Consider the following 15491-nt stretch of genomic DNA (forward strand, 5'->3'; position numbering starts at 1 on the left):
CCTGATTTTTGATTAATTTTGTTTTGGTCTGATTGAGATTTTTTTTCCCCCCTACACTCGTTCATGGGAGTTCGGGTGTGATTATGTGCTCTTTGGCTGGACGCACGGTCGACCTTGATTTACCTTTTATTACGCATAACATAGCATCCATGGCATCGGCCCAAACAGCCATACTTTATCACAGACTTAGTCAATACTGAGGACGTTCTCTATCTTTCCCAATCTACATTTGGTGAAATGTGTTCTTCATTTAATCCATAGATCGGTTGACCTTTTTTCAAAGGCACTTTGTAGATTGGCTTGTCTGGTCAAGAACGTTTGAAAAACCATGTTGAGCTCATGTATGCTTTCTGCACCTAATTATTTGATTGAGAGCTCTCTTCAATGGAGATTACACTAACTCACACGAAGTAAGAGAGCAATCAAATTTGGGTGCCCAAGATCACCAATTGGATGGCAGTATTTTTTGAGAAGCACAGAAAAAGTTCCGAGCATTCGTGAAATTGATTAATCAGAAGTGAAAGCCTAACTTTTTGTACAAGATATATTGCTAAAGTCTTGCCATACACTTCGATACGTGATGGAATGATTAATCTGTGACTACTTTGAACACACTTACCATACCAAGTATTGTCTTCTTTGAGTAGAATCACTTTTAATGTCCTCCCCTTTATTACTCATGGTAAATATCATTATCATTGACATCATGAAAGTATGATATATTTGTGAAGGCGATGCTTTCCTTCAATTTTGCCAAAGAAGTAGAATGAAGCCCAAAAATTAATTAGCCAACTGCTTTCACTGTGTTTCAATGAAGCTTCATTTTTGAGGATATTTTACGTGAAACTCGTGCCAGTTTTCGAAAATGATTCTCTATTCCTGGCATTTTTAGCCAAATAGTCTTTCAAGTGTACCAACCTATTTAGTATCATTTTGGCCTTTCTAAGAAATTAAGTTTTTTAAGAAATTATTAATAAGTTACACTATTAGTGGTTATTCTGAGGGCGGGTTTTGTGGCTGGCGGAGATTGCTGCTGGCAGACTTAAATGCATGGGAAATGACTGTGGCGGAGTTCGCTCTTGACGGAAATAATTGGTGGCGGAGTTATCCATAGCGGAATTCAATGTGGCGGAGTTTATCATGGCGGAGATTGACTTTGGCGGAGATCACTATTATGGGAAACCGATGGCCACCCATGTTCATCAATGTTTACAAACTATCTGCCATCATTTGCAAAAATACTTTAAATGGTAAAGATCAGCTATAAGGGTGTTCATGTCTTAATGAATATGAATTGACTTGTGAAGGCTTTTCTCACGAGTTTAGAAGAGCTTCATCAAAGCTTTGAAAGTTCGCTAGTTTGGCTTTATTCGCACATTTTCAATTCAACTTCCATCGACAGGATGTCACGATCTTAAAATTCCACCAAATCCACCTGGTCCTGCAATGAGGTTTTTGTTTAAAATTCATTCCCTAACAGAGTTTGCAAAATTCACCAAGGATCTCGTTACACCACTGTTTATTAATTGTTAGAAATAAAACCCAGAAACATTGAAATGTTAAAAACCTAACTGTCGGTACATGTGTGAATGAATTGCTCCAAGATAGATTAATGATATGTTTATGATTACGCAAGGACGCAATTGAAGGTAAAGCAGATGTCCTCAAGGCGTTCTTCACTTTGATTACTTTGTACGATTTACGATTATACCCTGCTATTCGTGGTCTATAACCGTAAAATAATCTAGAAATGCCCGTAACAAAGCCTTCTCCCTGCCTAATTTTGTTCAATGTAGAACGAGTTAGACCTGGATCTGGAAATGCCAATTCTAATTGCAAATTACCTGCATTCAGTAGTTATGCGAAAAATTCTTCCTATTCGTCGGGAGTTATTCGAGCTAAAACAAAGAAAAAAGACCCGCTCAATCTGAATGATTACAACTTACGACGACTCCCTTGCATGAGCGATATCAAGGTGTACGAGTATGTCGACTCATTTGGAGGTTGAAAAAATGAGCAAGCACTTGGCAAAAGTAGCACTATTTTCACGCCGGAAGGCGAATTCCTGGCTCTTCTTCTCATTAGCAATCTCTTGAGATATTGAAGCTTGCCCACTAAAAGCTCAGATGTTTCATTCATCATGATTTAATTTCAAGCTCAAATGAAATTTGAGTCTCTCTTGAAAGCGATCCTCAGGCGAAGTTGAGTCTCCTTAATACTGTTAGTTCTTTACTAACCACGCAACCTCCTTTAAGAATACGGGTTGGAAATTGTGTGGCAATGAGATGGGTCGTTGAAGGCTACAAAACCAACCTTTAAATAGCTCTTTTGTCAAATAGATAACACTCTGTAGCATGATCTCCGTCAAGTAAACGGTCTACAGGCACCTGAGTCGAAATCGAAAATGAACAATTTTCATGCCACTTGCCCTAAGGCGATATATCCGGGAAACATAATAGGGTTGCCGTTTTTACTTGGACCTCGTGAGACGGGGAATCGAAATGTCAAGAATTAGAGGTGTTGAGATAACAAATTCTAAAAACCTCGTTCTTGAGAGAGAATATGGGCCGCCACAACGGCTTGGATTTGAGGAAGAATGTGAATAATAAAGATGCTTGAGAAGCACTAGCAACACTGAGATTTGCTTATTTAAAGAGATTTCAAGCGCCCCAAGGCTGTACATGAGGAAATTTTAGGGGTTATGAACACCTCTTTGAGCAAATATGTGGACATACTGATCTAAATAATAAGAGAATGCCCAGATTTCGAATCCACGAGAAACGCACGCTGAGAAATAATGGTCACTAATTACAGTCCATCAGCTTGAACAAGTAAGGTAGACAATGTGGGGTAACATTGGCACACACTGTGAAACCTCTCCAAAAGCATGGATAATCTCGGAGTTAACAATGTTGGTAGGTAAAGTAGGGTAATTCATTTAGACGACAAATATCAATTACTTCACCAGCCTGCTTGACCCGTTCTCTTCTCGGGAGGTTCATTTTATCTGGTTTTTATGGCCAAACTTTATCGAGCCCTAAAATAAACGATGATTTCACCTTACTACAAATGGCTCCTCCTGCTTCTGTGATAATCTCGTTCAGTTTGCCATAAAATATTTCTCCCGTGGAGAAGACATCAGATTTTCAATATGATATCGGACCAAAATACCGGTCGGGAATCTTTAACCAACAGTAGGGCTAGAAAATCCCACGACCGAATCGAATCAAAAGCCTACTTACCCTAGCAATCGTTGGATAGTTCTGTTTTTCATTGGTAAATATCAAGTCTCTAATCGATGATATCATTCACAAACCACGCCTTGACAGTTTTAGTCTTAAAATTACGCTGAGTTTTGACGAATAAACAGCAATCCTCTATGCTTTATGTTGAATGTTGTTCATCGTGCAGGTTGTAAAACTAGCTTGGAGGATAAATGACGTGAATACCATGAAGGCAAACAAAGGATGCAATTAAATACCAGAAAAAATGAGGACAACGAGCCATGACGTTGCACATTTTCGATTTCAATTTTCTATCCTGTAATACGAATTCGTAATAATTCCAACCATATTGAGCAATTCTAGGCATCAAATGTCAGAATTGTTGTTCACCTTTAACTAAGCCATTCTTCGAGGCCGAAAATTCATGGTCGAAGTATGGCTCCATAGACCTAAATAAAAAGTAAGTACAAAGTACAGAGGTACGCGGAGCCACCCAAAGAAATTGCCCCTAATTTTCAGACAGACAGATATATTCCTTCATAAAATGTTTTTGTTCCATTTCAAAAACGCCACAGACCATAGTAAGCCAATTTTAGACCAAATTACAAATTAAAGTTTTGAATACCCCATCAAGTCTGCCTGTTGATGGCTTCACTTAAGAACGGACGTGGACAGGATATGAAGAATTGAGGAGCAACATTAGTTTCCAGCTTTGCTCCCTGATCCATTTTCGGAGAAAGATTACCCGCGTCCTTGAAACTCCTCAGACTTAGGAATGCCTATTTAAAGGTACGCTCGTAATTGACTTCAACAGAATGGTTTACAAAGCTAAAAACCACTTTTAATTAGTAGTTCGTCAAGTTCTTGTTCACATATCCAGAAGGCCTTTCTGACCCACACTCTCGTACTTATTTCAGAGGTCTCGTCACCTGTCTGAAAGCGAATTGTACGGTGCTGTTCAAATAGACGGCTTCAATTATAGATTCTGACCTTTGGGAGGACAGGAGTAATTTTCAGACTCACAATTCATGCCTACTCAACACTTTTCATGGAGAATGCTTTATGACAGGGAAACATATCTCCTTGCTATTTGAGTTCGAGTTCAAGCTTGGAGAAGACAGTTCCTTATTCAAGAACGCAGTCGCCTGTCAAGTGAACTGACTTCCTCGCAGTTGAATTTGAGTAAAGTGGCCAAGGCTACGGAGATATGCAGTACCGTGTACTTACTATTTGATGGCATTTTTCCACGGTCAAGATTCTCCAAAAATGGTTCCCGGTTTACACCAGAACTTCTCCCCCCCTCGATCCTGTTAAGTTTTATATTTATACTAAAAAACGATCCAATTTTGGTATAATTTATGATAGAAAAAATGATCTTGCCGGTGTTGAGTCTCTTAACCAAGAATCATTTTAATCATGGGCAGATTGTCTGATGAAATCTCGAATAATTAACGAGTACAAAACGTAAAGTTATTTCCATTCATTGGAATTCCAAAGATTCTTGGAAGGAATGGGTGCTTTATTTCCGGCTTCTCCTTGTCAATGGATTCAAGTTCCTTCTTCATGCAATCCAACAATTCAGTCAGTTTGCGTCTTTTTAAGAATAATGATTAGTCTTATATTGCTCATTCTTTCCAAGTTTTTGCAATCATATTCCCCTGAGAATGAAATGTCAGAAATCATTTGCATCAAATTATTGTTGATTCATATGTCGACCTTGGACTAATGGTTGTTCATCCCAGAATTTATAAGTCGCCGCTCTGCGGACCTCTATTCGTTTGAATAAGTCCTGCACCAGGTATGCAGACTTGCACGTTAGACGTCAGTCATTCCAAGGGCTCCTTCACTTGGACTCTCATCATGCATTACCTTGTTATATCAAGAGCCGCAAGGAGGGAGGGGAGGGAGCTTCATCATTCAATTAACCCATTGGTCTTGTTGAAAAGTGACTTTTGATTTCCGGAGTGCATTCAATGCAACACTGAGCAAAAAAATGGGCTTGATCCGAACGGACTTTGAGCTTGAAACTGGCTTCTGCATGCCACCTTGCGGAACGCCAATTAAAAGAGAATCTCTCCTTTTCGACCCACAAAGACTGCCCCCTCTGGTTTCTCGAATTATATTTTCATACGGTTTTTTTTCAAGTGAATAAACCTAGCCTTATGTGTATGTGCAAGATGGTAAGGTTCCGAGTCGAATGGGATTCCAACAAAATGCTGCAAATCATGACAGTAACGACCTTCTAGCGAATTGGCATTAAGGCGTGATTTGCACGACTCCTCTACTCTCCTTTCGATCTCGTTCATTGAGACGGAGCTGATGGAAATCAAAAGTGGTTTGCGTATTGCACCCTTTACTTGAAGTGGCCTGAGTTCTGAAAACAGGCCAACTGAAAGAATTGTCCTTCGGAAATGGAAGTGCACAATTCTTACAAATTATTTGAAGATCCTTTTTGCTAGCTTTCTCGCCGTTTTAAATCGTATTTTTCGAGGAGTAACCTAAACCAGATTCCCTTCTACTAAGATTTCGTGATTCCCACCACCAAAACGGTGTTCGATCTTCCATCCAGGATGTTGATGAGCTCATTGGAAGCTCCCATCAAAAGCTGAGCGTTGAGTTTGAACGGGTTGCTTGGTTTTCAGGGTGTGGAAAAGGTCAAAGTGTTCCATTTGAACCTATTTGCAGCCATTGATTGCACCAAGGTCAGCTCTTGTACACGTCGATGCACTGACAAATGCACAAGGGACTTTGAAGTGTTCATTATGCACTGAAAGTTTTCTTTGCTCATAAAGAATCACTATTAACCGTTCATAATGTTTGGTAACATGGGGTATATGGCCCATTTTTACACTTACAAGGCGTTCACGCCCCTCTGGCGATGGATTTATTGTGATACATAACCTGAGAGAAAAATTCAAAAGAGTGGTCGGCAGGAATTTCGTTTGGTGTGAAGATATTCAAGGTTTATCAACTCATTTGTCAAGCCAAGACTCATCACGAGCCTCATCCAGAAAAGAAGTGCTGCCGCCAGCGAATGCTCCTCTTGAAAGGATTGTCAGGATTAATGACCAGAAAAACTGAATCGACTCCAAGGATCCCCTGAATTAGGTCACACACCATCTCTACCTGCCGCACACTTTCACACTACCCAATAATTCCACAATACTGCACACGTTGAATGATCGGAAGAAACATTCTCATCAATGCCTGGCAAATTGGGCTCCAGTCTGACTAGCAACGCTGAATCAAATGAGACACAATAAAAAAGTTTAATCATTCTACGAGCTAAAGAAGAACGACAAGGACGAGGCAAATGGGGTTTATGATTAGTGTGGTCGACATTAACGGATGCATCGCCTTAATCAATACAATGCAACATTCATTTTAGCACATTTGCTTGGTCAGAAGATAAAATTCTCGGACGCAGCTTGCCAGAAATTCAGCCGAAACAGCCGGGCGGGTGAGTAGTTAATTTTCCGTTAGAATCAGGGGAGGGTAGTGCAAGTTACTTATGAGTACTGATTCATTACGAGTTTGTGGAGGATGCCATGTGCTGGTATAACCCATAATAGATTTTTTATTAGTTTGCTGGCAAATGGTAACCCTTGAATTATGTGTCGGAATCAAGGAAGACAACTTTGAAGAGTTACTCTCGGTCTCATAAAAATGAGCATGAACTTGAACCATTTTTTTAATGAAGTGCTATTAATGTCCTTCGGAGCTCAGATACATTGGACTGATAATGATGGTTTAAGAGCTTGTGTCCAGAAACAGCTCGGCTCTCAAATCGCAACCAACCATCATCAGAGTTGGTCTTTTAATAATTGAAAATATGTACACCTCTTCATCCACGTCACAACCTTGGGACCGTGTTTTATAAAAGGACAATCAATTATTGCGAGAAAGAGCGCCCAAATATCCTATTATGACTTTGGCCTGGAGCAATGATGCCACAGCCGCCTTCATTCTTATAATCTTGCTTGGTGGTTGGTTGCTTAGTTACTTGGTTGGATGAACAGACGCCTGACAGAAGCTAACAATTTGATCAAAATTAAAGATTTTACTGTCTTGACAATGTGCAATCATCTTTCATAAAAGAGAAATGGTCGTCTCAACCCATAATTTCAGTCATTTTCACAATCTCCTCTTGACACACTGAAGAGAAATGAGTCGTTGCTCTGAGTTAAAATTTGGCGGCTAACTCATCTGATCTTGATTGTGTTTCAAGCAGTGTTTTTGGGATCTCGAAACAGGTTGAAAACCTGTGAAACACCTCGTCCCTAATAATGTCAAGGTCATTTAATGTATTGTTCTTCTCGTCCAGCTTCTTTGGGTCTGAATTTGATCATTATAAAAGTAGGAGATTGAGAAGCATTGGTTGTGTGACCGTCTGACGTTTCGTATTCATCCCGGCGAATTAATGATGCTATCATTGAAAGTTTTTGAGACGCAAATGCATTGGACTCTTTTTTTCTAATTAAGTTCCGCTCAATTGAGTATTTGGAGGCAAAGATTGACAACACATTGACATTTCAATTTGAAATCAGGTCGACTTCAAAGAACCTCCAACCATTTCCAATACAGTCTCGGAAGAACTCCTCAAGGTTTTACTCATGGACGCAGAAGGAAGATCCTTCAATTCAAAAGGGAGGGATTTCCATTCTCCAGAATTTCAAAAGGAAAGAACCAGAAACAACATTTCCGAAATTAGACGGGAAGCGCATGATATCCTTTGGCTGATTATGGGGTAATAACCTTAATTTATGTCCAGAATACCAAGACCAAACAAGATGGCGTTTAGACTTGATGTCAGGCGAGGTGGTTAAACATTATTCTTAGTCTAATTACGAGTTAGTAGGAGTCTCCTCACTGTTAAATTCGAGTATCATTCCTCTCAACAGACAAAAAATAACTTGTTGGCACGTCTTGTCCTCATTTATTGTGGTCGTGTTGTTGGATGTGAGCGTGAGTTGAAGAAAAACGGATCTGTCCATAAAATCTAACCTTTTCTCAAGTAAATATCAACAAGGATTCCTGACTAAGAACAGTGTGGCTAATAATGTTTGAAGTTTAAAATCTTTCTGCTGCAATGACGTGTGGATGGGTTTCTTATTATCTTTGTCTTGTAACCAAGATGATATAGAAAGTGGCACTTTCATTCAAGACGTGTGTGGACTCTCAAAAAGGAACGAAAAACACCTTTTGTAAATCTTGCGGATTCTTTATTCGCGAGATGAGGTATTCGCCATCCTTCGTTTACTTCTCAGTCGGACCCATTTCCACACCTATTCAGATTCACTTCTTTAAAGGCTGTAAACATGCTCGGTGCCAACGAAGAACCTCTAAACACTGTCGAAAACTAATCGAAAAGACGCGTTTGAGCTTTGGCGCTTTTTCTGAGAGTGGCAAGCAAATTCTAGAAATGGTACCTATTTTTTCAGTGATGCTGAAATGGCTAGGTCGTTCTGTGTGTCAACGCAAGAATTACCTGAAATAGGAAGCTCATTGTGTTCATTTTTTCTGACGCTTTACGACCTACATTGTTGAAAGGAGTCTGGTTCCCCCTCAAGATCTTAACAAATTCCAACAGTTTCCACTCGCTTGCTTAGTAAGGTGCAAGTTTGGGCGAGGAGGTTCGTTTCATTTTAATGTTGTACAGTAGGTTTATTGAAAGAAGTTTGCTCCGTCCCAAATATGCCAAGTATTTATGTGAACACCCGTCGGAGTTGCACGAGAACGGCCATCATGTTTTGGAAGTCCATTAATGGCGGCCAAATTGAGCTCATGAAGCTCACTTTCACCGGGAATAATTGGCTAAAATCTGCGTCGAAAATCAATCACATCTGCTTCTTCAGCCATTCATGGACCAACTGTCCGATATTTTTGACAATTGGTTCAACAAGATTGGACTCGAGTTTCCATGGTAAGATTCCTATCGATGGATCGTTATGGTGCATTCAATTACAAACTGCTTGGACCACTCACAATTGGAAGTTGCAAAAAGCCTTTGACATTTTGTGCAAAATCTCGAATTCCAAGGCCAGAGAGGCCGGGGAATGTCGATTTTTAATTTGTCTACCTCTTACTTCACCTAGACATCATGATGGTTTCGCCCTTATGGCAAAAAGTACCTACCTATACACACACGCACAAAACTGGCAATTATCAAGTTCCAGCGAGAATGTGGCATTTACTCTAATTCTCTGCCAATTTCATTCAACGCAATTTTCCGCCCTCGATCTTGTTTTGCATCTTGGAAACATATTCGCCCCTTGGGGCTCGTTGAGCTAAGTTGGATATGGGCTCTAGGGCTCAAGGTGATATGAAAGTGAAAAAGGTCGGTTTAATTTCTAAACTTCATTTATTTTCATTCTAACTCGACATGAAATCAACGACTCGAGGTACAAACAATTGACATGAGAGGGGAGAGATATTTCTGAATCATTGTTTCTCCCCCCTTCCGTATACGAGACCAACATATTTGATATAAAAGCGACTTTGAACAGGACAATGAAAGTAGTATATCACATGGAATGGAGTACAGACTAAACATGTTGATGCTCTTCTTAGCTAAGTAAAATAGGCTTCCTCTTTGGTTAAAACACTTAATCTTGAGATGCGGTAAAGGGAGTTCCGAGTTCATTTGAAAACTGCTCTTAAAATCATTGGATAAGGGAGATGGCAACACAACAGGTTCCAACTTTGAGCGATTAAGATTCTGGGCTATCTCAAAATTGATTGAACAGGCTTCATGACAATGACAACACGGCGGATAATGATTGATATCACAAAGATGCACTTTCCTTCTTCTCAGTTATTGCGGTACTTTCAGATTATGGTCACTTTTCCATTGAAGTCGAATTCGGATGGATTGAACTTGGTCTCATCTCGTGCCAATGAGGACTGTTTTCTCGGCTGGCCTTTGATTTTCATAGCTGGAGACCAGCCTTTCAAACGGTTGCCTCCCAAACCTAAAGACTGGTGTCCACCCATCGAAGATGAAGAAGTTGATCGGCCACTCATATCGCTATTCGAGGTCTCCACGATCTTATCCTCGTCTTCACTGAAGTCCGTGAGATTGTGTAGGTCGCTGGCAGTGTCTTCGTCAGAATCCTGATACCGATGGTTATGGGGTCGTAGTCTTGACCCCGATTTTCGATTTTGAATTTGGCGCCTGGTCAGCGGTTTGGGCGCGAAAGTCGGCTTGCGCTGTGGTGACCAGACAGTCGTGGGTGCGTCAGCGGCAGAGAAGTGAGGAATCTCCATATACACGTGGTTGGATAAGGTGTCTTCGTGATCCGGGGTGGTGGGCAATTCTGACATGTCCGTCGAGACATTCTGATAGCTAGCCGTAGAACAGCTGAGATCACGGGTGGACATGGGCGAGCCCGACTCAGAATTGCGTTTCAAGGTGTTGGTTAGACGAGCCAATTGCGGGCTCATGACATACCGATTGAAGGTGTTTGGACACGTGGGCGGTCTCGATTCCTGGGCTCTGCCGCCGGGACTGTAATTGTCAGCTGGGCGTGGGAGTGTAGGGCGGTGCTTGGGACTGGGGAATGGATTGATGGTAATAGAGGTGCTGATTGACTCCGCCGACCTGCCCCCCAGGGTGGTACCCGTTGGACCTGTGGGGTGGCGCCGGAGGGTAGTGTGCGGTAGATTGGAGAGCTCGTCCATGGATTGGTGAAGCGGAGGGCGAGAAATGGTTGTGGTGGTGGAGGAGATGAAGTGGCGTGGGGCGTCCAGTTTTGGAGGCTGGTGGGGGAGAAGTGGGCGGGACGGATGTGCTGTGGTGCCCAGATGTGGCTGAAGAAGCGGGACTGGATGATGGGGCGGATGAACTGGAGCTGCTACTGCTCCCCGAATGGTAGCCATATTCAGCTTCATCTGCAAGAAAATAAGTTCAGATACCTCATTAGCCTTTAGAAAGTGACCGAAAGTCATTAGTCAAACATATTTTTGAGTGTTATCAGCAGTAGATCCATGTCTATTTCAGGCCTGGAGAATGTTCATTAGTCGCGCTTTGGCACATAAGAAGCCCGTCTCTCCTGTCTCCCATCAAAGCGGAACCCCATTAACATTCCATGCAATCAAGAAGCAACAACAACACTTCTGTTTTCTTTGAAAAGAATCTCTTTTCCTCGAGCAAAGGTGGTGCTCCTCATCAAGCCAAAGTCGAGTTGCAATTCAACCGAGAGGTGGCCACCATAACAACCACCAACGACACGGCACGTCAGACAAGAGACCACCGGGTTCAATATAAGTTTTTGAAAAGCAATGATATCCGCACAAAGGTGACCTTTGATCTCTCATCAGGAAAGGAGGCGGGATTTTAAAACAGGATTCAACGGTCCCTTTACCTCGTTGTCATATCTCAACCAACACCAAGTCCCTCCGAAAAGCTGAGCATATGCCGTTTCAGAATGAATGATCCTTTCTTTCACTTGGGTCAGTTCCACTACTGCGGCACAAAGCTCAAGTCCGGTATTCAAGCCTAATACAGACTAGGGAGTAATGAACTCTTCCACCATTGGAAAACGAAACAAGGCCCCTAGGGTTGATCATGCTTTGGCGACCAATATCAATCAAAGCGATTGAAAAGACAGTATCAACATCGAGGCATTCATTCTTGAATGAAGTGCGAAGTCTCTCTCTCTCTCTCTCTCTCCTTGAAGCAAAAGTGAAGAGGGGAGACCTTTGAGCCCCCAATCAAGTCGAGCAAAACGCCCTATTCTGTTGAAGTTGATCGTCACTCTTCCATGTCAGAAAAGCAACCCAAGGAGACCTTTCTCGTTGCAGATTCTTCTCTGGCCAGTTCTCCGGCTCATTTCTGTTTTGTTTGCCTGAATAGGAATGTCTTTCCAGACGGAGAAGGAGGGAGAGAGGTGTTATTACGAAATGAATGGACGTGGATTTTTTTTTTCTGATTTAAAAGCCATTAGAATTCTGTCTTTGTTAGAGGTAGATTGCGCTGCTATTTTGATGGCCCTGGTTGGGGGAAAAACGACCGGGGTTTTCTATCTAACAACCTCCTCGTCTAATTAGATTTTGAGCTCGAGCCTGGAAATAGCCGCTAGTGTTTCCATCTTAATTTCAAGACCATGTCAAGTTTGGCAAAGAAAACTTGAATGTGAGCAAACGGATTGGGTTGATGTGGTCGGGGACAAGAGGTGGGAAGAATATCAGAGATAGTTTTGAGTTAGCTGTTACGGGATGCGCTGAGCTGCCATCGACTTGACGAGAGACCTCGGGCCATTTCCATCTTCTACGTCATGAGTATCATCGCACACAAGGGACATTTAACGCGTTGAGCGCCAATCTTACCATGGAAATCCAAGCATATTCAGGAGCACAAAATCAAACGAGACGTGCATTATAATAATGGCCAATGTGGCTTTTTCTTAGCTATCCATTAAAGATGGTTCGATCTGGATCGACTAAAGGTCAATACGAAAACGAGATTTAATTAAAATAATCTCCTGATCTAACAACATAAATCTGACCAGAACCCTGAAGGTCAACTAACACATGCCATTGGTGATTGCAGGTCCTGCTGATTTTGGTTTTCGACCGGTCTAGACACCCCAAAATGTTCATTTTAGAGTAGCTGAAGGGACTTCAAAGTGGTCACAATCTGCATTTCACGCTTCTCGAGTGATAAATACGGTATTTGATATGCAAATTGAGCTCACGATCTTGGTTAGATTGCATTGAAAAGGCTTGATAGATCGGCTTGGTTCTGGGTTTAATTTTACTTTTTTGCCAACTGACATCTTCAAAGCCCTCCAACTACATTCATTGGTCATTCATGATCATGTTTGCCAAGAGGACCGTCTCTTGTCCATTAACACCAATCAAGCGGCAATCAGACACAAATGCCGTAAATTATTACACACCTAAAAGGGCGGGCAATGATTGCGGTCCACAGCCGCTTGAACGTACAACATGAATGCATTAGGAATTTTGGATTCTTGCTGTGCACTTGTATAATGCATCAAATACCAGATTTATTCCCGGAAGGCCCCACTCTAAAAGCCTCAAAATATTCTCGATACGTTTCAGAGTCATCTCTCAAAATTGATGCGATTCTGTTTTGGCCCAAGGGAGGGATTACCTTTTTCTCGCCTTTTATCCTCGTCCTCACTTGAGCTAAAATGGCAACACTTGGCACGAGATTGAAAGTAAACATTGGTCTGATTACAAGCCACGAGGCAATAGAATATTCCACAGCAGGGCTAATGTTAAACCTCCTTCATCTCTTTCATTGGGGAGAGAACAGCCGCATGAATTGCTATTCCGTGGAATCTAGCAGCTTTTGTCAACTTTAGACCCTCTTCAGATTGCTTTTTCCTGTCACTAAAGCAAGTCGACGGCCAATGTACGTGTACGTAAGGAGAACGGAAGAAGACCAGGGTGGAAGATCGAGGGCAAACTTTTTATCTAACCCAAAGTTTTGCAGCCCTTTTCTTGGAGGAAACTTTTCATTGTTGAAGAACGATGAGGAGCTTGTGTACTTTATCTATTTCGGGATGTATCATCACAAGTGACGACGGTTGACCCTTGATTCCATTCCCGTGATTGAGTTGACACGAGCACCCTTGAATAATTCTTGTCGCTTCTTCGAAGAAACATTGCCAAGCCTTGAGCAGGACGAGGTGAGACAAAGCGCTCAATTTGTGCGAGATCTGATAATCCTACAGTTTAAGGCTTCCAAATTGATGAAATTACCATAATCAAAGATGACGGCGGTAGTCTAACTTAAGAGCCTCAAGGGCTCCAATCGAACCCAGGGTAGGTCGTCTCCTGTCATGAAGGTAGACGTTGTGGTGTCTTGGACGGCGGGTACTTCATTTCAGAGCAAATCCATCGGCCAAGCAAGTCTGGGGTTCCTGCATGATGGCCGCAAAGAACGGATGAACGAAAAGAATCTTCAAATCCATTCTGCCCCTCTGACATGTAAGATGTCCCTAGTCCTGCTTGTTCTTGGGGCCCAAATTGCCTCCAGTTATGGAAGGAGAACTTTGTCGATCCTCGTTCGACATTGAAATTACCATTTCAGCCAACGTCAAAAATTTCCGAACCTTCTTCATCCCTTGCTACCTTCAACAATTCTCGGTTGATGTCGGTTGCTGGTTCAGTCATTGACGACGACATGCAAGGCGGAGAGATCTCTCATCGAGCACAATAAAATTCCTCTCACAAGTTTTTGATTGAAACGTCACGGAACGTGAACTTGTTCAAACTCTCGCCAAACCCATTTCATTCCTAAAATGTTGAGGAATGGGACTTCATATAAAAAGGTGACACCTCTCCAAAGTGTCTAGACCCCTTAGGGGGGAAGAAAGAGAGAAGGAGAGAAAGAAAGAGAGAGAGAGAGAGGAAACGAACGACACACGTCCAACGAATGTGATCTTAGAATCCATTGTGGCTGCCAAGGAATGTACCAATGTTCATGTCTCGTTGTTGTCGTAGTGCGATGGGACACAAAAACCTTTAAGATATGGGATGCCTTTGATCTTCATGGGTAGAGGGGGATCCTCGTTGGATGCTCGATCTAGACTCGGTTGGAATTCAACTCACACACACACGTACCTTCACCTGACTGTCCAAGCAAGAGAAATCCTCCAGAAGGTTGACCATCCTCCTCGCCGAGAACAATGCCTCTAGGGCCAAGAGCTTCTAAAACTGGGGCAAGTCAAAGAATTAAACCGTTTACCAATTCCTCTATAATTCCCAAACTGCCCTTGAATAATGATTCTCTTGGACATTGGAGCCATGCCCTTGAACAGTGCTTAAACAACAGGTGGAGCCTTTGGTCGCTTGACATTAATGGGATCATCTGAATCATGTGGCAACCCACTTCATTGGTCATCGTCTCGCTTGGTCAGACCCAAGTCCACCAGTCAACGTCTCTGGCAACGCGATCAATCGAGTGTGACCGGTTGACGAACCGACCAACGTTGATGTAACTGCGTGACTCCAGATGAATGTCAACCCATAAATTTCCCACTCGAAAGATACGGATCGAAGCCATACGAAGAAAGGCTCATGTTTAGCCCCAGGAACGCAGAGCTGAATTCCGAGAAGTCTGGGTGAGCATTCTTCAAAACAAAGGACGCCATCACACATGGACACGATGCAAACAGTTGGAGAGGAAGAGCCTCGAGATCCGATAATCATTAAGTCTGGTGAGGTTGAAAACTTTTATACATATGAAAACTACATTCTCTATAAGAGGATACAAAAAAAATGTTGCCGTATCCT

General features: G+C 42.1%; 1 protein-coding gene across 1 annotated transcript in view; it reads right to left on the reverse strand.

The window, feature by feature from the left end:
* Positions 1-9566: 9566 nt before the first annotated feature.
* The window catches only part of LOC131886181 (latrophilin Cirl-like), a 54310-nt gene continuing 48385 nt past the window's right edge, over positions 9567-15491 (reverse strand). The window contains exon 7 of the mRNA XM_059234441.1: positions 9567-11114. Within this exon, the coding sequence (XP_059090424.1) occupies positions 10053-11114 (1062 nt within the window). The 3' untranslated portion in view covers positions 9567-10052. The remainder of the gene's footprint in view (positions 11115-15491) is intronic.

This window comes from Tigriopus californicus, chromosome 9 (assembly GCF_007210705.1).
Source record: "Tigriopus californicus strain San Diego chromosome 9, Tcal_SD_v2.1, whole genome shotgun sequence".
Lineage (NCBI taxonomy): Eukaryota > Metazoa > Arthropoda > Copepoda > Harpacticoida > Harpacticidae > Tigriopus > Tigriopus californicus.